This window comes from Barbus barbus (genome assembly GCF_936440315.1).
Source record: "Barbus barbus genome assembly, chromosome: 4".
In the NCBI taxonomy this organism is placed as follows: domain Eukaryota; kingdom Metazoa; phylum Chordata; class Actinopteri; order Cypriniformes; family Cyprinidae; genus Barbus; species Barbus barbus.
The window spans coordinates 41,831,323-41,858,384 of record NC_136732.1 but is presented as its reverse complement, the minus strand read 5'-3'; the positions used below and the strand labels follow the sequence as shown (position 1 = coordinate 41,858,384).

Here is a 27,062-nt window from a genome sequence, read left to right as displayed (position 1 = left end):
TTACTGAGGTAATGTTAAAGTTCGTAATGTTAGGCAACAATTTTAAACAGTACTTTCAAGTACTTCTTTTGTTTGTTCTTTTCAAGTTTCTAGTCTAGATTTCGTCTGCAACGTCGGAGGTGTATTTTGGAGCCTCTTCTTGTGAATGCCATCGATGATAACATCAACTGGTAAGTTAGTAATGTCAGTTAGCCGAAGTTAGCGAACACAGAGAAGCATAATATCTTTTGTACACTGCCTCTTTATAGCAAGTGCAATTCTGTTCAAATGCTATTTAAGTTAGAAACGTGTGTACCAGTGTTGTATGTAAGTTTAGAGACGGTCCCTAAATTCAGTGAGAGACGTAAAATAAAACCGCGAGCTAACATGAAATAGCCTACTGAGGAAAACTACCACTGTAAAGTACATCGTTTGTATTTTATTTTCAAGTTTGTGGTCTTGTCATCTGCATCGGAGGAGTACTGGAGTCTTTTCCTGTGATTGCCGTCGAAACAACAGGTGAGCTTTCATCAACTTAACTAATGTTACTAAAGTAGCCAAATTAGCCACTAACTCCAGAACGAGTTTACTTTTTAAACAGAGGAACGGGCTAGCAATATATTCATATAGTAAGTTTTGCTTAGAAATATAAAAAATGTGGTAACACTTTACAATAAGGTTCATTAGTTAACATTAACGTTAGTTAAAAACATCCCATGGACTGTTTTACTGATGTATTTACTACGTTTCCGATGTTTCTGGACCTGGAAACATTTTAGTTACATTGCTGTCTATGGAGTGTCAGATCGCTCTCTGGTTTCATCAAAAACATCTTAATTTAAATAAATACAAGATGGCGCCGCTGTGTTCGGACGCCGTTCGGGTCGCTCCGCTGAGATTTTGCTTTAACTTTCTTTTTTACTTACTTTTACTTTCTCTTTTTACACATTTCACGTCGGCACTGATCACCTACAACATAGAAACACTTTTGGACATTGGAAACCGCTACACCAACCTGCTTCAGGACACTTTATCCACGAACCCAGCATGGCCTCTGGAGATTCTTCGGAACGCAGAGATAAACAATACCCCCCCGAGGCGACGGATCAAGAAACAGGGACGTATAATTTATAAAACTGCATCAAAATGATCTATTTTGTGATACGATTGTCTACTTTCTGCTGTTATATCAGGGTTCATTTTTATGTCCTTTCACTTTTCTGTTTTCTTGTTTTAATGAGTTACTGACAAATGTACTTTTTTTACTTTTGTTTCAGAGTTGATTGAAGATAATGAAGAGAAAGAAGAATTGAGTGAATCTGAGGAAAAAAATCATGTCAGAAGTGGAGAAAAACCCAAACAGAAAGATTTAAAGAGAAGAGCCAAGAAATCTTTCACCTGCACTCAATGTGGAACGAGTTTGACACACAAATGTGATCTTGAGCGACACATGATAGTTCACACTGGAGAGAAACCATTCACTGCACTTATAAATGTGCCCCACATCATGCTGCTAGAGGAAATACATCCACGCAATTTGAGTTGCAAAAATTGAGCTTTTGGGGTCTTCAAGTTATGATTTGTGTAAATCACTCTCTGATTGTGATCAGAAACATATAAAAAATAAAAACTGCCAGAAAAAATGACATTGACTTGAACTGAAGCTCAATAATAATGTCCACCCATCAATCAGTGAACCCAAAGGAATGAAAAATTAAGCATATATGTTATAATTGTATTGTGTTTAATGAACGGCACACAAACACAAGATGGTTCTTCAACGGCATCTGCAGTTTTATTACAAAGAAAATTCAGAAAATGTAGAAATCCAGACAAACACGTGAACGCAGGAGTGAGAGCAGAAAGAGTGCATGTGACGGAGCTGCAGAGAGAGTTATTACAGTTAGATATTAAAACACAACCAGAAACTTTAGATTCAATTATTAAAAACAGCAAATAATACACGGTCATTTTCAATGCTTTAACAGCTCATTTCTGATGTGTGTGACTTTACATCACCGTATATCATCATCTATCATCATGTGCTGTCATAATAAAATCCTGCTGTCATGTATTCAAAAATAAAAGAATAAAGATAAAAAACTACCAAAGCAAAATAAAACAAACACAGAAACTAATTCTGAAGTAATTACACATGATGAAGCATTAAGGTCGTCATGTGAAATAATTATATAATACCCTCATGTGTCTCACTAGTGCTAGAAGACTTTGGTCTTTAAGACACAGTTCTGTACAACGTGTGTGTGTGTGTGAGGTAGCTGCAGACACATGGGCCGTTTATTTACTAGCTGTTGCAGTAGATCTGAATGAACTGTGTGTGTGTGCGTGCATGTGTGTGTGTGTGTGTGTGTGTGTGTGTGTGTGAGTATTCAGGATGAACTAATATACATCTAATATTAACATGATCATGACTAACATACAGCTGAAGAAGATTCAGTAAGTGTGTGTGTGTGTGTGTGTTTGTATTTATATACGTGTATGTTATGTGGCAGCGATGGTGGTTCCTCCTCCGAGCCGCAGCAGTATCTGCTGGCAGTCCTGCAGGGATCTGCGGTCTCCGACTCGCTCCAGCGTGCGTTTGGCCTCGGCCAGCAGTCGAGCTCTGTGACCCGGCGGCGTTAGCAGCGGCAGCGGCAGGTGACGACATGCTAGCAGGATAGCATGAGCCCTCTCGCGCTCGCCTGGAGCGCAGTCACCGTCTGCAGCACAAACACAGCGTCAGCGCAACATACTGAACACACAGTAGCAGCTGCTATAGAGTGTGTGTGTGTGTGTGTGTGTGTGTGTGTACCTGTGCTGTAGTTGTGTGTTCGGTGTCGCAGCAGCTGGTGTGTGCGTGTTGGACTGGCTCCTGCCATCAGTCGGACTGTCGTCTCATGCAGGAATAGCTAAAAATCATACACACCATTAATAGCATGTGGAGGTCAAGTGCAGAGGTCAGCTGCAGGCGGGGGTCAAAGGTCACCTTGTGCTGGGCCTGTCTGTGGGCCTGTCCCAGCTTCCGCAGAGAGCTCAGGTCCCTCTGGAATCCAGCCAGTTGAGATCCGGGGGCGGGGCCTGGCTCCCCGTTAGACCCGCCTCCACGCTGCCATAAGCTAGTCCTCAGAGTCAGCAGGAGGTCACACACCAGAAGCTCCACCCCCTCAGAGAGTCAGAGAAGATGATTGGATCGAGAGAAACGCCCATATGTGTGAGTGAGTCAGTGAGAGTGTGTAAGCGTCTGTATGCAAGTGTAAGTGAGTGCAGTGCAGGTGTGTACCTTGTGCAGCCAGGTGTTGTTGTGTGACTGACACACACTGTAGTGCAGGTGAGCGCTGGAGCGCTGGCAGTGACTGAGGCAGCTGACCACTCCCTCGCCCTTCTGCGGACTCACACTCATCTGGACAGCCTTACACAGCGCCAGCACGGCCTTCGGCAGCGGGTGACTGACACACACACACGCATGCACACGGTTAGACTGTAGTTTGGTGACTATGAACACACACTCGGACGGGTGTACACTCACTCCAGTGTGTGCAGCGCTCGGGGCATCCGCTCCGCCTCCGCCAGCAGTGACCTCACCGACGCATCATCACCCTGCAGCCAATGAACCGCAGCCTTCAGCACAGACGCCCACCAGCGGCACACGGGGTCCCTCACTGCAGAGACGAGAGAGAGCCACACGTCAGTGTGTGAGGACGCATTAACACACACCACTGAGGCACTGACACACACCTGGTGCTGAGCTCTGATTGGCCAGCGCGGGGAAGGGGGAGGTGCAGGGGGCGGAGTCTTCAGTACAGCTGTTCAACAGCTGCAGGAACTCCAAAACACCCGTGAACTCCCTGCGAAGAAACACGAGTGTGCGACAGACATAAAGATCACCGTTATCACTTATAAATAATAATAATGTAATTATTATTTCTAAATAAATCTGTTTTTTAATGAAATACACTACCAGTCAACAGTTTTTGAACAGTAAGATTTTAATGTTTTTGAAGAAGTCTCTTCTGCTCACCAAGTCTGCATTTATTTGATCCAAAGTACAGCAAAAGCAGTAATATTGTGAAATATTATTACAGTTTAAAGCAGCTGTTTTCTATGTGAATATGTGTTAAACTGTAATGTATTTCTGTGATCTGCAGCTGTATTTTCAGCATCATTACTGCAGTCTTCAGTGTCACATGATCTTCAGAAATCATAATAATATACTGATTTACTGATCAACAATCATTTCTGATTATTAGTATTATCAATATTTAAAACAGCTAAGTACTTTTTTACTCAGGATTCTTTGATGAATAGAAAGATCCAAAGATCAGCATGTATCTAAGAAAAATCAAAAGCTTGCAGTCAGCACAATTTTTTTTTTTTTGAGGGGGAAATAAATGATAGAAATTAATACTTTTATTTAGCAAGGATGCTTTAAATGAATAAAAAGTGATGGGAAAGGTATTTATAAAGTTACAAAAGATTTATATTTCAGATAAATGCTGTTCTCCTGAACTTTCTATTCATCAAAGAATCCTGAAAAATGTACTCAACTGTATTAAATATTGATAATGATAATAATAATCAGAAATGTTTTGTGAGCAGCACTGGAGTAATGATGCTGAAAATCCAGCTGCGCATCACACAAATAAATTACACACTGTTTTGCTGTATTTTGGATCAAATAAATGCAGGCTTGGTGAGCAAAGAGACTTCTTTAAAAAACATCTTACTGTTCAAAAACTGTTGACTGGTAGTGTATGCCCTCGGCAGATGTAGTTAGTTGTGGACTCTGTGTTTTTTATCCAGGTGTGAACAGGTGTGTGTGTGTATGTGTGTTTTTACCCAGCATCCTCGGCGTGTTTGCTGCTCTGTGGCTCGATCAGTGTGTGCACGGCTCTCTCCAGGAGCTTCTCACAGAAGCAGCGGTGCAGCTGCGCGATGGGATCCGCTAGAGACACACACACACACACACGCACACACACTTTAGTTCTGCGTCCGGACGCTCAGACGGCCAGCGCTTGGTCGCTCGGTCTTACCTTCATCTCTCTGAGACGTGAAGATCTGCTCGCTGCTCTCTGGCCTCACTGACCAATCACAGCTCAGGAAGAACTGGCGGCCCAGTGGGGTGAAGATCCAGCGCAGGCAATCTGGGAGGAGCTTAGAGTCTGATTGACAGGCCAGAGCCTCGGCACAGCTCAGCAGGTAACCCTGACAACACAGACAACAGAGATGTAAGTGTGTGTGTGTGTGTGAGTGTAAGTGTGTGTGTGTGTGTGTGTGTGATGCTCACAGGCAGACAGGTGAGGTGTTTCCCCAGAGCAGATCTCAGACTGATGGCTGCCGTCACAAAGATCTGGATCCGCTGAGCGACCGGCATCTTCCCCTCCGCGCTCTCGCTCAGATTCACAGCGCTCAGAGACACACACACACCCCAGAGCGGCCGCTGCTCCAGCTTACCTGAAACACACACACACTCACTACAGGCAAGGCTTCATACACAGTGGTAATTCAAAGTGCTTTACATAAAAGAAAGTAAAATAATCATTAAAACAAAAAATAATCACAACAATAATAACAAGGAATTTAAAAACGTTTAAAATGATTAAAAAAATTACTTAAAATGAATTTAAAACAGTTAATAATAGAAAATGATTTTACATAGTGCAGTAAGTTGGGACATATAGCACAGTGCTCATTCAACAAATGCACAGTTAAACAGATGAGTTTTGAGTCTTGATTTAAATGTGGCTAATGTTTTAGCACATCTGATCTCTTCTGGAAGCTGGTTCCAACTGCGGGCCGCATAATAGCTAATCCTAATGATCTGAGTGGTCTGTTTGGTTTATATTCAGTGAGCATATCTGCAATATATTTAGGTCCTGGGCCATTGAGTGACTTATAAACGAGCGACTTCTTAAGGTCCTGTAGAAGAAAATGACTTTTGGTCGATTTTACATGATTTTCTATATGCTCATGAAATATAGGTGGAGTGTTTCTTTCTAGATTCTTACCATGAGTGGAAAGTACAGCTGTGAGCTTGTAACGTGAGTGTCTAGAGTGTGGATATAAGGTGGAGGAGCACCCTCCCCGTTTGTGGCACTCTGCAGCAACCTGTGTTTCTGTGTGACTGTTGACCTTCTTTGCAACAAATAAAACCTTTTTAAAGATTAAGAGTGAGTTTGTCTCTTGTTGATGAGAGTCAGGTAAAATTGCCACGACAGTCTGATTTAAGGACCCCACAAAGTCAATCTTTCCTAATTTTACTATGTTTGTGCGGTCTTTTAGACCTCAAAGTAGTAAAAGCAAGTTCACAATAACACACACACACCTGTGAGCTGCAGCTGGTTGAGCTGGTGGTACACCAGTGCTGCGTCGCGTGAGCTGGTCTGTGACTCCTCCCCCTCATGTCTTCCTCCAACCAGACGCACCAGCCAGCCCAGGGGGGCGGGTTTCCGCAGGCAGTAGCGAATCAGGTTCCAGGAGAGCGAGCAGATGATGTCGAGGGTGGAGGAGGGCAGCAATCTGGACAAGACGGACAGACAGGTGTGCAGACTGACCGCAGCCGCCGCGTAATCACCCTGAGATACACACAGACACACGATCAGTACAGTGTGTGTGTGATATATGTGATATAGTGTCGTCGTGACGTATTGTCAAGTATGGTGACCCATACTCGAAATTGGTGCTCTGCGTTTAACCCATCCAAGTGCACACACACAGCAGTGAGTAGTGAACAAATGCACGCACACACACACACACACACACACACACACACACACACACACACCGTGAACACACACCCGGAGCAGTGGGCAGCCATGCTGCGGCGCCCGGGGAGCAGTTGGGGGTTCGGTGTCTTGCTCAAGGGCACCTCAGTCGTGGTATTGAGGGTGGAGAGAGCGCTGTACATTCACTCCCCCCACCTACAATCCCTGCCGGCCGGGGACTCGAACCCGCAACCTTTCGATTACGAGTCCGACTCTCTAACCATTAGGCCACGACTTCCCCACGACTTAGTGTGTGTGTGTGTGTGTGTGTGTTTACCCGGTAGAGCTGCAGCTCTGCTTGTTTCCGATGTCTCCAGAAGCGCACTGATGTGGGCGAGTGAAGGCGCGTGACCGGCTCCCACAGGTACAGCACTCGAACACACCCCCAGACCACACCCACTCCGCTCAGGACCCACACCAGGAACCACGGCAACACACACCACAGCCACGCCCCTGACAGACACACACACACAGGTGAGGTTAGCGGCAGAGCGGCTGGCTGGCTCGTGTGATTGGTGCGAGCGGGTCACGTGACTCACCGAAGCTCTGCGTCTGCGTAGGCAGAGAGAAGAGCGAGCGCGAGGATCCGTGCGCAGCCGTCAGCCCGGCGCTCTCCTCGGACCCCAGCAGAGACGGGAGAGGGTTGAGCGACAGACAGAGGAAGGTGAGTGTGCAGAGCAGCAGACGAGAGCGGTCCATCACTCCCACTGACGCCGGAGAATCCGGCTCGCTCTTCACCTGTAATACACACACACATGCACACACACACGGATCAGATTCATGCCTGTGCTCATATTACAACATGTGGGCGGAGCCTGTGCTCTTACATGAATATGAAATGATAGGGTGGAGTCTGTTCTCTCATTTGAATACAAAATGAGGGGGCGGAGTCTATGCTCTGATTAGAATATGAAATGTCAGGTTGGAGACTGTGCTATGGTTAGACTATGAAATGAGAGGGAATATTACTTTAATTAGAATTAATTTGAGAATGAGAATATTGCTTTAAATCCGAGCACAGGCTCCACCCTCTCAATTCATAATGTGGCCTGATGGGGGTGGAGCCTGTGCTCGGATACAGACTCATACCCCTTTTCCACCAAGGCAGTTCCTGTGCTGTTTCCAGCCTAGTTTCAAACCGGCTCTTGTCTCTCGACACCCAAAGCACCAGCTCTGAACCAGGAAAAGCGGTTCTTAAGTAGCACCGAAACATTGCTGGGCTAGAAGGAAGAACCGCTTGCGTCAGGAGCTGGGGGCGGGGTTACCGTGACCAACAAGACGAACAGAAACTTGGACCGCCATATTTGAAATAGCAGCTAAACACAAACACATTGGATTCGCCGTGTTTGGATGCCAATGTAGGTTCGCAAAGCCATGAACATCAATAGCAATGCAACGTCCGCCACTGTTGATAGTTTGTTTAGGCTTGTTCGGGATAGATCGGCTCTGCGCAGACCGTTCGGTGCGTGGAAAGCAGATGGCTCTTTATGCTTTTGGATCACTCTCGCGGTGCTTTCATGTGTGTGTGCCAATCGATCGATCAGTCTGCATGGCGCCGATGCACCTCGAACAAGTCTCGAACAAGTGCAATAGCACTGGCTCTGAACTAGCACCTGGCTCCTGCTGGTGGAAAAGGGGTATCAATCCCCTCACTACATAATCAAAACAAAGCAGTGAGGGGATCGAGTCGGTGCTGTTTTGAATATGAGGGGCAGGGCCTGTGTCTCTCACCGTCTCGTGCTCCAGCAGCGGGCTGCCCGGCTCCGAGTCGATGCAGAAGGGCGAGAGCTGAGGCGGAGAGCTGGAGCCCGAATCTGACGGAGGAGGAGAAATAAAGGCCATCTCCGGCTTCAGATCCACATCATCAGAGAGACACACCGACTCTACGAGAGACAGACAGACACAGGACACAACCATCAAAACCAAGTCTAGCGCACAAAGCAAAAATTATATTCATAAGTGAATTATTTGATGCAAGTTAAATCATTAATAATCATTTAACTAATAAAATGTATACCTTAAAAACAATGCAAGTCACTTTGGAAAATGCATAAATGCATTCATTTTATAAATTACTTACTAAATTTGAATACATTTATAAATCAAACATAAGGCTGAACAATTAATCAAACTCAAATTGCAACATGAATATTATTACTACTGAATTTTTAATAGTTTATAATAATAATAGTACATTAAAATATTTTATTTATGGTTATCACAAAATTTTATCCATGTTTTAACTTATAAACCTCTGCTGTCCAGCATTTGATTTGATCACATTTACAAATATTAATTAAATTGTTAAGGTTTTAAGAATTTTATAACTATCATTTTCTATAAAGAATTAATATTAAGTCACAAAACACAAAAAAACAGGCAGCACAGAATTTAGGGGAAAAATAAAATGTATTATTAAAACTGTAATAAACTAATAAATTGTAATAAAAATTGTAATAAATTGTAATACATTATTAAATTCTAACAGTTTCAATAGCTAAATCAATTAGACATGCTTTTTGATTATTGACATTTAATTGAACCAAAATAAATAAATTATAAAACTTTAATTTAAAATTAAAGTGAAAACAGATGGGTAATAGAAAATCTTATTTAAAATATGAAAAACTATTTAAAATGATCAATTATAATAAATTAACACTACTTTAAATTGATTTCAAAGAATTTTAAAAAAGAATTAAAAAAAAACAAAATTGAGGAAACAATTTCACCAGTATTTCTTATTGCTAATTTTTTTTTATTTTTTATAAATGATTAAAATTCTTAAAGTTTCATGAATTCAATTGATTAGACATGCTTTTTAATTATAAATTTTTTTTTTATTATTATTTTAATTATACACTGAATTTAAGAAAAACAAAGTTGAGCGGGGAAATGAAGCAGAGGCGTCTGATTGGGCGGCCGGGGAGGTCATGTGACTCACTGTTCTTGTGATTGGCCATCTTGAGCGTCAGGTTCTCCTGCCGGAGTTTGTGGTTCACCTGCTGCAGGTATTTGATGTAGTCGATGGCTTTGCGCAGAATGCCAGACTTGTGCATCTGTCAATCACATCACATCAAACAGAGCGTCAGACAGTGGCCTGGGCTCCAGGCGTCCCAGCATGCAGTGCGGCGCACTCACCTTGGCGTCGCTGCCCATCACCAGGTCGCGCAGCTCCAGGATCTTGTCGTTGATGGACGATCGGTAGCGTTTCTCGATGATGTTGTGTGTCGTCCGTTTCTCGCCCTCCTTCACGACTCCTCCCGTTCCCGCAGTAACGGTCATGCCCTGGTCCATGCCCACCCTGGCCCCGCCCCCCGTGTGGGTGGTGCCTGAGGAGAGCTGTTTGATTGGCAGCTTGTCTCCACCCCCCATCACCATGGGAACGGTGGTCAGAATGTTGCTGCTCATCAGCGTCTGTGAAAGAGAGCGATATTTTAATGTATATATTTTTTTAATGTTTTTAATGTTAGAAGTAGAAGAAATAATAATCAAAAAGGATAAAAATTTATAAACAAAGTTAACAAACATTGTTTCAAAAATATAAAATACAGCAATTACATAAGAACTTACAGATTAATAATAATAAAAAATAAATACATAAACATTTCCCAGTAGAAGTCTTTTTAAAAAAAACTAATCATTAATTCAATTTCTAATTCTCATAAATTTGTTAGTAGTAAGTTTAAGCAGCAAAGGCTATTCTGTTGGCAAACTCAGAGTAGATATTAAAATAATCTTAACTTTAATTAATAAAGAAAATTGTGATAATTCAACATTATACTGTCATTAAAATATAAAAATACAGCAATTATATAAGCATTTTACGATTAATGTCTGATAGAACATCTAAGCATTTCCCTGAAGTCAAAGATTAATTAAATTTCTTATTCATATCTATTTGTTTGGTTTTTGTTTATTTATTTATTTTTATTTGATGCTATTTAGTGCCATTGTGATGGCGAACTCACAGTAGACATTAAAATGAACCATTACAATGAAACTTTAATAAAGAAACTTATGTCTTATGATTTATACATCATCTGAAAGCTGGATAAATAATCTTTCCATTGATGTATGGTTTGTTATGATAGGACAATATTTGTCTGAGATACAACTATTAGAAAATCTGGAATCTGAGGGAGCAAAAAAATCTAAATATTGAGAAAATCTCCTTTAAAGTTGTTCAAATGAAGTTCTTAGCAATGCATATTACTAATCAAACATTAACTTTTGATATATTTACGGTAGGAAATTTACTAAATATCTTCATGGAACATGATCTTAATATCCTAATGATTTTTGTCATAAAAGAGAAATGTATAATTTTGATCCATACAATGTATTGTTGGCTATTGCTACAGATATACCTGTGCTACTGATGACTGCTTTTGTGCTGCAGGGACACAAAAATTAAATAAATAACAAATAAATAAATATATATATATATATATATATATATATATATATATATATAGATCTTTCAGAACAATATAAAACTGAAATTTAATATTAAATCATTTAACAAAATGCAGTAGTAAAATATATTTCATGAAATTTCCTATACTTTAATAAATGAGTTTATTGATTTATTTGCTTGCTTAATGCCATATAAGCAACAAAGGCTGTTTTGAGTAGATATTGAAATAATCATAACATTAACTTCAATGTATAAAATGATATATCATTATTTAACAGTATTTGTTAATTTGTAACAATATAAAAACAACCATATAAGCTCTTAGAGTTTAATATTTGACAGAAAGTCACACATTTTCTCCTGCATTAATACTTCTCTATGATGTTTCTGAGAGTGTGTGTGTGTTTTTGTGACATATGAGGACACACATTTATATAATGACATGGGTATGACAGGTATTACAAGGAGAAGGTGACTTATGAAGACATTGCCCCATGTCCCCACTTTTCAAAACTTATAAATCATACAGAAGGTTTTTGAGAAAGTAAAAATGCAGAAAGTTTCCTGTAAGGGGTAGGTTTAGGTGTAGGACTGGTGTAGGGCGATAGAAAATACAGTTTGTACAGCAGAAAAAGCATTACACCTATGGAGAGTGCCCACAATTCACAAAAACAAGCGTGCGTGTGTGTGTGTATCTGTGTGTGACTCACAGGGACCTGCAGCGCAGTGGTCTGGATGGGTGTCGTGAGCGTGGTGATGCCCGGTGGGTTCTGGACAGTGGACAGCACCTGTGTCCCGTCCGGTTTGAGCGTGGTCAGAACCAGAGAGTCCGTCTTCAGGATCTGCGGCTGGTGCACCAGCACCTGAGGACCAATCAGAGCGCAGCGTCACCCGTGACATCACGCCACACACACCCACACCTCGTTTACATGCCAGAGAAATCTGACCCAGTTCTGATGTTTATATGATAGTTATGATAGTTATGACTCATATGTGACACAGCTCTAGTGCCAAACGATTCACCGCATGCAAAATAAAAGTTTTTGTTCATGTGTGTGTACTGTGTATATATATATATATATATATATATATATATATATACACGCACACGCACACACACGTAAATATTTAATGTACACACATATATTATGTAAACAAAAACTTTAATTTTTAACTTTAATTTTGGATGTGATTAATCGTTTGACAGCACTAATAAAAACCCTTATACAACCCTGATATACTGAGATAAAATACAAAAAAATACAACCATCAACATATTTCATAATGTTACTTTATTGTAACATATATCCTAATTTTTTTATATTAGTGCTACCAGTATTACAACATCAATATTGCAACTTATTTGTAACATTTGAACTTTTAATTTAGTGCAACATTTTGTTATTGCACTGATCATGTGGAAATGCACTTATTTCATTGAGACCCTTTATTTTTTGCATATTTGCAGGAAGTGCACTAAAACATGAGCCAGTAAGGTTTCTAGAGCTTTATAAATGACCGGTGGGATTTTAATGGTGTGGCTCTAGTGTGGTGTGTGTGTGTGTGTGTGTGTGAGACCTACAGGCACCTGCTGTGATACGGTGTGGACCGGCGTGGTGGACAGCGTCTGGATGGTCTGACCGGACGGAGTCAGCAGACGCTGGTGCTGGATGGTCATCTGCTGCATCTGTGGAGACGCCATGATGCTCTGCATCTGCGGCTGGAGGACTGAGAGAGGCACACACCTGAGTCAGTGTGTGTGTGTGTGTGTGTGCGCAAAATGTATCGTCTGCCATAATATCGTACCTGTTGTTTAACGATGTGTGGTTTGGCTTATCGAGTATATCATTAAAAACCAAAGCTAACAGCGTATGCGTTGATTTTGTGATGAAGTCTAGTAGGTTAGACTAGTGTGTGTTCGTTCACTGCATGATTCAGTCTAATAAAATACATTTAAAATAGAGGTGTAACGCTACACAAACATGACGGTTCAGCACGTTTTCACGTCACAGTTCGGTATGGTATATATATATATATAGTCAAGGCCAAAAATATCAGCACCCTTGGTAAATACGATCAAAGAAGGCTGTGGAAATTAATCTGCATTGTTAATCCTTTTGATCTTTTATTTGATAAAAAACACAAAAATCTTACCTTAAATTATTTAGAATAAGAATTTAAAATGGAAGGAAATATCATTATGAAATAAATGTTTTTCTCTAATACACATTGGCCACAATTAACAGCACCCTTTTACTAAACACATATATAAATATATATATATATTAGTGCAGTCAATATATTAAACATATTAACTAATCGATCGCACATTATTTTCTGAAATTAATCGCGATTAACCCCTCCTAACATTAAAGTTTTTAAATATACTTTTATATGCTACATACTGAACCGTCATGTTTGTGCAGCGTTACACCCCTATTATAAATGCATTTTAATAGACCATTTAAATATACTTTTATATTGCAATAACTTCACACTCAATCTTTAATTTATATACAAACAACAAAGACAGTATATTTTGAATATTTGTTTAATGGCATGTGTTTTTATGTCTGAGGGCCAGTATCACTGATACCAACACTAATGTCTCTATACAATAGTTTTTTCCCCTTAAAATGTAACCCTTGACTATAGCCGTTCAACATCACAGTATAATTGAGAGGTATCAATCTTCACATTAACCCATTACAATAAATGTCATATTTACCTGTGTCCTTCAGCAGAAATAGGCCTATACAGAAATTGAAATTGAAGTCATCAAACACTAAATTCTAAATGAAATATAGATGAATCCTTAAAGCTATAAAGGTTATAGGTTTCCTCTTGTTCTTTGCTGAACAGGCATCACAGCAGCTGGTTATGAGGTTATTTTGGGCTGCTGTTACTTTAAGAGCTGCTGCTGCTGAACGTGACACAGTTTCCGCGCTCGTTTGACTCGCGCCTGCCGCTAACATGAAGTTAGAGCTCGTGTCTGAAACGTCTCTGGCTTGATGTGATCGTAAAAACATTCTGAGACTCAATAAATGCACTTCTTGTCAAGACAAAACGTGACAGAAACAGCAGCTATGAGTGCGGTGGCCAACCCTAGCTCCGCTCCTGCGTTAAATCATTTTAACACGTTAAACTGAAAACATTAATCACCTTCATTAACGCGCTAATTTTGACAGCACTAATATATTAAAAATTAAACAATGGTTTACTGAACAAAGTGCTTTTTCTTTAAATAAATTCAAGTACAATTAAAATGTTCTTAGGGATAAACATCTACCTGAGCTTCTGCTCTGAACTATAGGGAGCCCTTTTACATTACTGTAAGATTACAATTAACAACAGAGCCCACACTTAAATTCAATTACGCTTTATTTTTAACTATAACAATCAACACTCGAATTAAAAAAATGTATGCAAACATGTAAATTGCACCTAATGCAGTTTTTAAATTAACTTCTAAATAATACAGTTTCTATCTGTTGTTGAAATATACTCATTTACACAGTGGTTGTCATAACGTTTTTTTAAAAACATACATTAAATAATTAAGACATCACTAACAGGCAAAGTGAAATATAATGACGTATATAGTGTAATATTTCTAATAATGCTGCATTTTGTTTACAAGCTGTTTTAATGACGTCTTTCTGCGACTGAAACACTGATTGAGGCATGATTGGTTCATTCATGTTTAATTAAAACTAGCAGTAAAGCTGAAGGGATGATCGTGCTCCGGGCTGTCATTAGAACCGAGGGTTCTATACGCCGATCTGTCTCGCCTCATCAAACATCAAAATGTAGAGATGCACCGATTGCTATTTTCTTGGCCGATTACGGTTTCCGGATTTTTTGGGAGTGTGACCTGCCGATACCGATTTTTGTCGATTCTGATTTTCTTTCTAAGAACTATAATTGACAGCATATACAAACAAAGATTTATGCAAATTTCAATTTACATAATAAAATAAATGATTAAACATTACAATTCCCCCAATCTGGACTAAGTTACAGATGTTCTCTCACTTAAACAACTCTCAAAATAAAGTGCTCTGTGACTGGAAAGAGGAAGAAATAGCTTAAACTTAAATTGAGTTGCTTGTCCCACTGTTTATAAATGCCCCCCCCCCCCCAACCTTATTAAATGTGTCATCTTTCACATCAAATTCTTACTTCGTTTCAATTAATTCCGTTAGCATAATAATAAACTGTAGAGTTGTTACCATTGAACTGAAATGAGTATTAAACTCTATCTTTCCACCGCTGAGGAACCAGAAGCTGTATCTGACGTGGCATTAGATGTATTTACAGACTGTTTGATGAAGCTGAGGTGCCATAAATGCATTTACAATGCAAACTTTCAAATGCATAAATAATTTTATAAGATTAATGTTTTACATATTTTTTTAAACATACAAATAAATGCTGAAAAAATGCAATGATTCTTTTAAATATGACTAAACCACCAGTAGGTGGCGGCAAGTGTCTGTTTTAATGAGTGAGTTATTTATTCATTCATTCAAACGCCTGACTCAATCAGAAACGAGGTGACTGTCCTTAAGAATGGGCCACTGAATCATTGACTCACTCGATTCGTTCAAAAACGTGGATTTATTCAGTAACGAAACACCGCTGTGTTGCTCAGAGACACACAACAGTTCTGCTGTGGCCCTGATCGGAACCATCTTCATCAGTGAAACTGAGCTACATTCTAAGCCACTTAATTTTAACTTCTTGTTTATTGAAATACTATTGTATAAAATCAGTGTCACATTGCAATCGGGCTCATATTGTTATTCAGGGAACCATCATGGCCGTCTAATGTTGCTTACCTAAATCATATTTTGTAAATATCTTCTTTTTTTCTTTCTACCGCAGTATGCGCTCCTTCGTGTGTGCTCTTTCTCTCACACACTCACTCAGGCTGTGCAAGTCTCATCTGGCACGACATAAATACATTATCAGTCGCCGTTTGCACTGAATGCAATTCCAATTAGAATCATTCTCACGTGTTTACACACGACTCTGAGCGTGCACGTGGCTGTGACGTCATTGCCTGCGGTAAAAGGATCGGCTCGGAATCGGTGAAAAATCATAAATCGTCCGATTCCAATCACTGGCAGGTCAGTCGGTGCATCTCTAGCAAAATTAAAAAATTTACATTTCCGTACGAATACATGTACCGTTACACCACTAATTTAAAATTAACACAAAATTCAAGATATGAGGCAGATAATGTATATATTTATATCATTTCATATACATTCAAATCAAAAATTATTCAGACATAGTTCATTTATGTAAGTGAGGAAGCAAAATAAAGCGAACTGTGACATATTACACCCAAAAATTCTCCATCCAGTGGACTACCAGTGAAGTTAGACACCAAATGATTTAGACACTTTGACCTGAGCATGTTTTGCTGAAGTGTTTTGTCTTTAATTGCTAATGTGATCTTTATACACCACAGACTGAACAAAATGAAGCACTGCTTGGTAATTGGTTGAGCTTAATTGGCATTATCTAATTGTTTACTTAACTTTAACAGCTGACAGCTATTCAACTGAATTCATAACATACCTTTCTATCAAAGTTATCTGACATTATCAAGATCAATTTGTTCTGACACCGTTATTGTCATGTTTTATTACCGTTTTCTAAACTGTAGCGAGTAAACTGTGATATTGTGAGAAATGTTGAGGGTGTCTGAATACATTTTGGTTTGACTGTAGTTAATCATAACACGAAGAGTGCCGTTTTTTTTTTTAATCAGCATAATTACACATGTGATATTGATTTTATTCAACAGTTCAGTAAACAAGTTAATATTAAGAGACTTATGATTTAGACACCATATTTGTGCTCTATTTTCCAACAAAAATAATTAACAGTGACTTGCTGCCACCTGCTGGCGGTTTTGATTTCACATTTACAGTATCTTTTAATGTTCTTTGTCATTTCAAATATCAATGTTGAATGTTTTATGTTTAAAATATCAAAACATTATTTATGCATTTGTACTTGCAGGTTAAATGCGTTCATGTCCTGCATTAAACAGTGTGTAAATACATCTAAATGCCACTTCAGACACAGCTTCTGTGGTTCATCTGCATTTATTTCTGTTGATACTGATTTTAATTGCTTGGTAACAGCCCAAATGTATAAAAAAAGTAAAAATCAAAAGGTATAAATGGTAAAAAAAAAAAAAAAAAAAATATATATATATATATATATATATATATATATATATATATATATATATATATATATATATATATATATATATATATCTCAGTATCATATAAGTATCGTTATTGATAAAATGCCCGAAAACATGGATATAATTTTTTGACCATATGTCAGTGTGTGTGTGCTTGTGTCTCACCCTGGAAGCCGGCGCCGGGGTTCTGCTGGCAGATCACCTGGTTCTGGATGAATCGGTGGGACGGCGTGGTGGTCATCATCACCGTCTGCGGCTGCGCTGGAGTCTGCACTGCCAGCGTCTGCATGGGGAACGTCTGCGTCTGCGTCAGGAGTGACTGAGTCAAATCAAAATACATATATGCATAAAATCACAGAATCCAGACACACAAGGGGGTGTGACCAAAACATGTGGGCATGGTCAGTGCCCGGGTGTGACCAAAGAATGAGGGATGGGTCCATGTGAGGATGTGGTCAGCACAGTAAGGATGCGCGGTATACCGATACTGGAAAAATACCGGTATATATTTTATTTCAAACGGTACGATATCATAATTTTGCTCAATTCGGTATTTCATACGCTGCTGTTGCAAAATGCACCTGTAGGTGGCAGTGCTTCCCAAATTGCTGCGCAACCGGTACATGTGACAACAGAACAACGCGATGGATCAAACTGATGAAACTCAGCGCACCCAAAATTAATAAATAAAGAGAACAGTAGAAGTGAAATATGGCATTACTTTGGATAAAAACAGATGACAAAGGTGAAGGAACTGGCCTTACTGCACCTGTATGCAAGCGTTGCTATAGGCCTAAATCATGTTGCCACAGGAACACATCAATTCTTTTTAAGCATTTGTCGCTTGCTCATCCTGATCTTTTCAGAGAAATAAGAGATCGACAGGTGAGTGCATCATTCATAAATTCAGATTTGATTTGACCTTTTATTTACATCTGATCAACGCACATTCAGATGTAATGCAGTAAGCTCAAATGTGCATGTGAGACACGCTAGAATCAATGAAGTTTTGGTCACGTAATGCATGCACTTGCATTTCATACAATCACATTTTAATTGGATATGAATTGAGCAAGAATTTTGCTATATTAATTTTAGTATCAATGATATTTAGTGAATGTTTCTGACGCGCTGCTGATCGCTAATATGAAGCAAGTGAGAGAGTGAGATTTATATTTAATGCTTTTTCTTTGGTTGAGTCTGAAATCTGAAAACAATCTGAGAGAGAGAAATAATAACATGATTTTGAATATTAAAAGGTGCGTTCGACTTGAAGCACGGCTACAGACGGTGGTCAGCGAGAGTAGCCGCTTGCAGTCAGGGGCGGAGTTGAAAACGGAGTCGTCAAGTCGGACACTTCGGGGCTCTTGTAGTTTTACTAACCAATCAATGCAATTACACAACAATTTTCATTAGAAGTGATTCTTTTTTTATTACTATGTTGGTTTATGTTTTAATAAACCTTTAAGATGTATGTAATATTTTGAAAGGGTGTCATCACGACAGAAACAAGTTTTAAGTAAATAAACAGAACATATTGGAAATTTGACTTGTGCAGTATGATTCATTACGTGTGTTTTTGCTACTGCAACTTAATAAAAATAATCTATGAAGATAATAATTGTATGTACTAAATGTGGTTTTCATTACAGATAAAAAAATTAGGATGTTACATATTTGTTTACTTATTTTACTATTTCTCCAGTTAGGTAAGCACATTTTAGTAAGACAAAACACCATGAACATTCATACGTGAACACCATGAACAGGCCTACGGATAAGCCCAATTTATTTGCCTTTCTATTATGATTTATACCAGCTTATGAAAGTGATCTGAATGTTGTATTAAGTTGACATCCAGCCAGAGTTGTTGGCAGTAATCACATGCAAGTGAAGATGGATGAACCCAGCAACTAGACAATTAGTATCAATCAGAATCCATGATGACCACATTATATTAAAAGTCTGTAAGATTGACATTTGATTTATTAAAAAAAAAAGGATTATCTAAATAGGTTATGCAGCTTAATACTGTAAAGGGTCTGTATGAAAAAGGTCCAAAATAAACCTATGCACAAAACCTATATAAACGAATTAACAAAAAAGTGATTGCAGTAAATATAATTGTAATCTTTTAATAAACATGATTTACGAGATGAAGATGACATGAAAAATTAATTTATTTTTATTTTTTTGAAAGTCCGTATATGAGCATTAGTGGGACTGAAGTTGTCAGAATAAACCCGAAATACACGTCGTTGTTGTCATGTGGTGAATTTGGCCAATCGTGAAACAGCTGTGTCGTCATCAGCGCTCCCGCAGTCGCTCTGGAGAAATTGCGCCGGCTGAGGCTGCTCTCGAAACGCTATCGCGGTACTTTGATGCCACACGTGACAGTGACGTGTGGTCGGCGCCGGTTCAAGTCGGACTAAATTTCTAACCGGCATGCACTGCTTCAAGTCAGCCGCCGATCGGTCTGCTAAGTGCTGCATGAAGTCGAACGCACCTAAAGAGTATGTTCAGAGAGAGGGGTGCGGTCATGAGTAAGAGGGGTGTGGTTAGAGCATGAGGCGGTGCTGTCAAAGTTTATGTTCAGAGGGGTGCGGTCATGAGTAAGAGGGTGTGGTCAGAGCATGAGGGGGTGTTGTCCAAGAATGTGTTCAGAGAGAGGGGTGTGGTTAGAGCATGAGGCGGTGCTGTCAAAGAGTATGTTCAGAGAGACGGGTGTGGTCATGAGTAAGAGGGTGTGGTCAGAGCATGAGGGGGTGTTGTCCAAGAATGTGTTCAGAGAGAGGGGTGTGGTTAGAGCATGAGGGGGTGTTGTCAAAGAGTGTGTTCAGAGAGAGGGGTGTGGTCATGAGTAAGAGGGTGTGGTCAGAGCATGAGGGGGTGTTGTCCAAGAATGTGTTCCGAGAGAGGGGTGTGGTCATGAGTAAGAGGGTGTGGTCAGAGCATGAGGGTGTGTTGTCAGAGAGTGTGTTCAGAGTGAGGGGTGTGGTCAGAGCATGAGGGAGTGTTCTCCAAGAATGTATTCAGAGAGAGGGATGTGGTCATGTGTAAAGGGGTGTTGTCAAGAGCATGAGGGGGTGTTGTCCAAGAGTGTGTACAGAGAGATGGGTGTGGTCAGAGCATGAGGGGGTGTTAGAGTGTGTGCTCAGAGAGAGGGGTGTGGTCATAAGTAAGGGTGTGTGGTCAAGAGCATGAGGGGGTGTTGTCCAAGAGTGTGTACAGAGAGAGGGGTGTGGTCAGAGCATGAGGGGGTGTTAGAATGTGTGTTCAGAGAGAGGGGTGTGGTCATAAGTAAGGGTGTGTGGTCAAGAGCATGAGGCGGTGTTATCAAATAGTATGTTCAAAGTGAGGGTTGTGGTCAGAGCATGAGGGGGTGTTGTCATGAGTAAGGGGTGTGGTCAGAGCATGAGGGGGTGTTCTCCAAGAATGTATTCAGAGAGAGGGATGTGGTCATGTGTAAAGGGGTGTTGTCAAGAGCATGAGGGGGTGTTGTCCAAGAGTGTGTACAGAGAGAGGGGTGTGGTCAGAGCATGAGGGGGTGTTAGAGTGTGTGTTCAGAGAGAGGGGTGTGGTCATAAGTAAGGAGGTGTGGTCAAGAGTAGGAGTGGGTGTTGTCCAAGAGTGTGTACAGAGAGAGGGGTGTGGTCAGAGCATGAGGGGGTGTTAGAATGTGTGTTCAGAGAGAGGGGTGTGGTCATAAGTAAGGGTGTGTGGTCAAGAGCATGAGGCGGTGTTATCAAATAGTATGTTCAAAGTGAGGGTTGTGGTCAGAGCATGAGGGGGTGTTGTCATGAGTAAGGGGTGTGGTCAGAGCATGAGGGGGTGTTCTCCAAGAATGTATTCAGAGAGAGGGATGTGGTCATGTGTAAAGGGGTGTTGTCAAGAGCATGAGGGGGTGTTGTCCAAGAGTGTGTACAGAGAGAGGGGTGTGGTCAGAGCATGAGGGGGTGTTAGAGTGTGTGTTCAGAGAGAGGGGTGTGGTCATAAGTAAGGAGGTGTGGTCAAGAGTAGGAGTGGGTGTTGTCCAAGAGTGTGTTCAGTGAGATGGGTGTGGTCAGAGCATGAGGGGGTGTTAGAGTGTGTGTTCAGAGTGAGGGGTGTGTTCAGAGTGGGGGGTGTTGTCAGAGTGTGTGTTCAGAGTGAGGGGTGTGGTCATATGTAAGGGGTGTGCTCAGATCATGAGGGGGTGTTGTCCAAGAGTGTGTTTTCAAAGTGAGGTGTGTGGTCAGAGCATAAGGAGGTGTTAGAGTGTGTGTTTAGAGTGAGGGGTGTGGTCAGAGCATGAGGGGGTGTTAGAGTGTGTGTTCAGAGAGAGGGGTGTGGTCATAAGTAAGGGGGTGTGGTCAAGAGTGTGTTTTCAAAGTGAGGGGTGTGGTCAGAGCATAAGGAGGTGTTAGAGTGTGTGTTCAGTGAGGGGTGTGGTCAGAGCATGAGGGGGTGTTAGAGTGTGTGTTCAGAGAGAGGGGTGTGGTCATAAGTAAGGGGGTGTGGTCAAGAGTGTGTTTTCAAAGTGAGGGGTGTGGTCAGAGCATGAGGGGGTGTCAGAGTGTGTGTTCAGTGAGGGGTGTGGTCAGAGCATGAGGGGGTGTTGTCAGAGTGTGTGTTCAGAGAGAGGGGTGTGGTCAGAGCATGAGGGGGTGTTAGAGTGTGTGTTCAGTGAGGGGTGTGGTCAGAGCATGACGGGGTGTTGTCAGAGTGTGTGTTCAGAGTGGGGGGTGTTGTCAGAGTGTGTGTTCAGAGTGAGGGGTGTGGTCATATGTAAGGGGTGTGCTCAGAGCATGGGGGGTGTTGTCAGAGTGTGTTTTCAAAGTGAGGGGTGTGGTCATGAGTAAGGGGTGTGGTCAGAGCATGAGGAGGTGTTGTCAGAGTGTATTCAGAGGGTTTGTGATGATTTGTGGTCAGAGCGTGATGGGTGTGTCCGTGTGGGGGTGTGGGCATGTGTAAGGTGGTATGGTCATGCTCACCTGTGTGATTGGTTGGGGTCGCGGCTGCAGCAGCGGTGGTGTGCGTGTCTGTGTCTGTGTCTGCATCTGCGTGTGACTGCTGGTCTGTACAGGTGTGTGTGGGGGCGTCAGTATGGCGCTGGGGGCAGTCTGTGGGAGTGGCTTCACTTGAGCCATGGCTCCGCCCCCCATCTGATCCTCAAAGAGATCCGGGAAATCCACCTGATTACTGACGAACTGCAGCATTTCTGAATGACACACACAACAGACACAAATGTGAAGATTAACGTCTGAATGTGACCAATATTAAAAACTCCAGCAGTGTGTTGATGAGCAGATCCCGTCAGGGTCAATCGAACACACTGACCTTCAAAACAGCAGCAATCAGAGTTGATCACGCTGCATTACAAACCACTGATAATCACACTCACAGACATCCAGTTTATTATTACAGGACGCTGTATAAAGTTGAAAGGGGTGGGGCTTAGAAAAGGGTCAACTACTGTCTGGCAGCAACTAACACAGTCCTGACCCTGACCTTTGACCTGTAATAATGAAATGAAGGTCAGAGCTGAGAGATAAAGACTGATAACACACACTCGTATTAGACACCAGTGTGTCAGTTTGACTGGTTTATTGTGTAATTACAGTAATGACTGATACAGTCACACCTGCGCCAGATGAAACTAGTCTCTGCTCGCACCGGACCAAACCAACCAGTAGTACCACAACAGTGACCTATTTCACCACGAAACCATGGGACAAAACGTCTTTAACATGATTTAGATATGTTTGAATAACGAAGATCAGTTTCACATCTGACACACACCCTCTCAATTTATTTAATAATTTTACTTCTAATGCCAAAAAGAAGCATGTAGAAGCTACCTTCCTAACTGTGCTCGATTATGGTGATGAATGCATGCGGCCCCCTCTATCTTAACAAGCCTTGATTCAGTGTACCATACTTTATTACAAATGCAAAATCCCGTACTCTTCATTGCATTCTATCTGAGAGGGTGGGCTGGACATCGAATTGGGGAAAACTGTGTTTTCGTATTACGCACCTGGGCATGGAATAATTTTAAAATGACTAAAACTAGATAAATGTGTGTCTATTGGTGAATTTAAAGGCATCATTAAAGAGAGTGGTATTGGAAGCTTGTGAATGTTTTTGTTGAGAGCATATGTTTACTGTATGGCTGCTACCTTGGCCAGGTCTCTCTTGTAAAAGATTTTAATTGTCAATGAGACTTCCTGGTTAAATAAAGGTGCATCAGCTCCAGCATCTGTCTGTTTGTAGTTGTCATGTGTTGACAGAGAGGATCGCTGTGAGACACAGAACAGATCAGCTCGTCTTAGGACAGCTTTATTGATAGCTCACAGATCGATCTCGGCTCTCTGGATTGTGTTTGTCTGAATGATTGAGATTTCATCTGACGACTGACGGACCATCACCATGTGTGTTTGAGCTACTGTACGACTGACCCCTCATCACAACAACAATGCTAAAAACAACACTCAGACTAACAATACCACCAATAACAACACTATTATCACTAAAAACACCAATAACAACAACACTCAGACTAACAATAACACTAATAACAACACTATTAACACTAAAAATAACACTCACTAACAACAACACTAAAAACAACACTCAGACTAACAATAACACCAATAACAACATTATTAACACTAAAAACACCAATAACAACAACACTCAGACTAACAATAACACCAATAACAACACTATTATCACTAAAAACACCAATAACAACAACACTCAGACTAACAATAACACCAATAACAACACTATTATCACTAAAAACACCAATAACAACAACACTCAGACTAACAATAACACCAATAACAACACTATTAACACTAAAAACAACACTCAGACTAACAATAACAACACTATTAACACTAAAAACACGAATAACAACATCACTCAGACTAACAATAACACTAATAACAACACTATTATCACTAAAAACACCAATAACAACACTCAGACTAACAATAACACCAATAACAACACTATTAACACTAAAAACAACACTCAGACTAACAATAACAACACTATTAACACTAAAAACACGAATAACAACAACACTCAGACTAACAATAACACTAATAACAACACTATTATCACTAAAAACACCAATAACAACACTCAGACTAACAATAACACCAATAACAACACTATTAACACTAAAAACAACACTCAGACTAACAATAACAACACTATTAACACTAAAAACACGAATAACAACAACACTCAGACTAACAATAACACCAATAACAACACTATTAACACTAAAAACAACACTCGGACTAACAATAACACCAATAACAACACTATTAACACTAAAAACATCAATAACAACAACACTCAGACTAACAATAACACCAATAACAACACTATTAACACTAAAAACAACACTCAGACTAACAATAACAACACTATTAACACTAAAAACACGAATAACAACAACACTCAGACTAACAATAACACCAATAACAACACTATTAACACTAAAAACAACACTCAGACTAACAATAACACCAATAACAACACTATTAACACTAACAACACGAATAACAACAACACTCAGACTAACAATAACACCAATAACAACACTATTAACACTAAAAACACCAATAACAACAACACTCAGACTAACAATAACACCAATAACAACACTATTAACACTAAAAATATCAATAACAACAACACTCAAGACTAACAATAACACTAATAACAACACTATTAACACTAAAAACACCAATAACAACATCACTGAGACTAACAATAACACCAATAACAACACTATTAACACTAAAAATATCAATAACAACAACACTCAGACTAACAATAACACCAATAACAACACTATTAACACTAAAAACACCAATAACAACAACACTCAGACTAACAATAACACCAATAACAACACTATTAACACTAAAAACACCAATAACAACAACACTCAGACTAACAATAACACCAATAACAACACTATTAACACTAAAAATATCAATAACAACAACACTCAAGACTAACAATAACACTAATAACAACACTATTAACACTAAAAACACCAATAACAACATCACTGAGACTAACAATAACACCAATAACAACACTATTAACACTAAAAACATCAATAACAACAACACTCAGACTAACAATAACACCAATAACAACACTATTAACACTAAAAACAACACTCAGACTAACAATAACAACACTATTAACACTAAAAACACGAATAACAACAACACTCAGACTAACAATAACACCAATAACAACACTATTAACACTAAAAACAACACTCAGACTAACAATAACACCAATAACAACACTATTAACACTAACAACACGAATAACAACAACACTCAGACTAACAATAACACCAATAACAACACTATTAACACTAAAAACACCAATAACAACAACACTCAGACTAACAATAACACCAATAACAACACTATTAACACTAAAAATATCAATAACAACAACACTCAAGACTAACAATAACACCAATAACAACACTATTAACACTAAAAACACCAATAACAACAACACTCAGACTAACAATAACACCAATAACAACACTATTAACACTAAAAATACAAATAAAACAACACTCAGACTAACAATAACACTAATAACAACACTATTAACACTAAAAACACCAATAACAACATCACTGAGACTAACAATAACACCAATAACAACACTATTAACACTAAAAATATCAATAACAACAACACTCAGACTAACAATAACACTAATAACAACACTATTAACACTAAAAATACCAATAAAACAACACTCAGACTAACAATAACACCAATAACAACACTATTAACACTAATAACAACACTATTAACACTAAAAACAACACTCAGACTAACAATAACACCAATAACATTAGTAGCACCCTATAACAGCACAGACAACACTACCAAAAGCACAACAAAACCAATAACACCCTTAATAAACAGTAATAGCAGCAATAATGCGAGCACTAATAAGAATAATTCCACTAAACAGGACAATAATAACGGTGCTAATAATAACAGCACTGGTGATATCAGGCTACATTCCTTCATTTATTACAGGGATGTTCAAACTGACACACTGGTGATAATAACTGATGAAATCAGCTCAATCACATGCTAGTGTGTCATCTTCACTAAACACACTCGAGTTTCTCTACCTATAACACACTCTCTGAGCTGAAGCTGCTTAACGTTACTGACGGCATCAGGAGCTCGTGTTCATTATAGCAGTGTATTATGAGTTAATAAGCACTGTTTCTATAGATCTGATCTGATCAAACCCGCTCGGGATCATAAACACAGCCTGTTGTTTATATGGAGCATCTTCCTCGTCGCTCACCGTCGATGTCTCCCAGCGTGAACTCGTCGCCCAGCTCGGACAGGCTCGGGTCCATCGTGTCCATGAACTCTGCGGCGTCCATTCTCTCTGTCGCGGTCAGTGTCTCACAGCATCCGCGGTTCCTCCGGTTCCGGTGTCGCTCGAGCGCTTTACCGAACGAACGCGGCCATCTTGCGCTCCGGGGTTGACGTCAATCACAAACAGACGGCCGTATCCTCTGATTGGATACGGCAGTCGTAAGATCGGGCGCTGTCGACCAATCAGCGCACTCGCTTGAGCGTGGCCTGATAGTACGTCGATGAGC

General features: G+C 40.1%; 1 protein-coding gene across 12 annotated transcripts; it reads right to left on the bottom strand.

The window, feature by feature from the left end:
• Window positions 1–1,751: 1,751 nt before the first annotated feature.
• On the bottom strand, window positions 1,752–27,062 carry srebf2 (sterol regulatory element binding transcription factor 2). 12 transcript variants are annotated; one of them, XM_079406438.1, is made up of 22 exons: window positions 26,759–26,933; window positions 22,363–22,589; window positions 17,555–17,708; window positions 13,889–13,912; window positions 12,743–12,888; window positions 11,871–12,023; window positions 9,882–10,157; window positions 9,685–9,799; window positions 8,472–8,623; window positions 7,280–7,478; window positions 7,018–7,193; window positions 6,302–6,551; window positions 5,264–5,430; window positions 5,010–5,181; window positions 4,816–4,921; window positions 3,715–3,824; window positions 3,506–3,638; window positions 3,260–3,425; window positions 2,966–3,142; window positions 2,792–2,888; window positions 2,475–2,699; window positions 1,752–1,861 (listed from the first exon to the last, which is right to left on the bottom strand). In XM_079406438.1, the coding sequence occupies exons 1-21, from the start codon at window positions 26,838–26,840 to the stop codon at window positions 2,482–2,484; spliced, it is 3,300 nt and encodes a 1,099-aa protein (XP_079262564.1). In that variant the 5' UTR covers window positions 26,841–26,933; the 3' UTR covers window positions 1,752–1,861; window positions 2,475–2,481. The 12 variants fall into 12 exon arrangements, with proteins under 12 accessions (XP_079262564.1, XP_079262561.1, XP_079262569.1 ...); XM_079406435.1 differs by lacking the exon at window positions 13,889–13,912 and having other exon boundaries at window positions 17,555–17,693; window positions 26,759–26,974; XM_079406443.1 differs by lacking the exon at window positions 13,889–13,912 and having other exon boundaries at window positions 26,759–26,957.

Excerpts from the sequence above, each read along its gene's own strand:
- srebf2 (XM_079406434.1), bottom strand. The coding sequence starts at position 26,840 with ATGGACGCCGCAGAGTTCATGGACACGATGGACCCGAGCCTGTCCGAG. Across the intron at positions 9,800-9,881 it reads TGATGGGCAGCGACGCCAAG|ATGCACAAGTCTGGCATTCT; the intron begins GTGAGTGCGCCG and ends TGTGATTGACAG. Across the intron at positions 7,194-7,279 it reads TACGCAGACGCAGAGCTTCG|GGGCGTGGCTGTGGTGTGTG; the intron begins GTGAGTCACGTG and ends TGTGTCTGTCAG.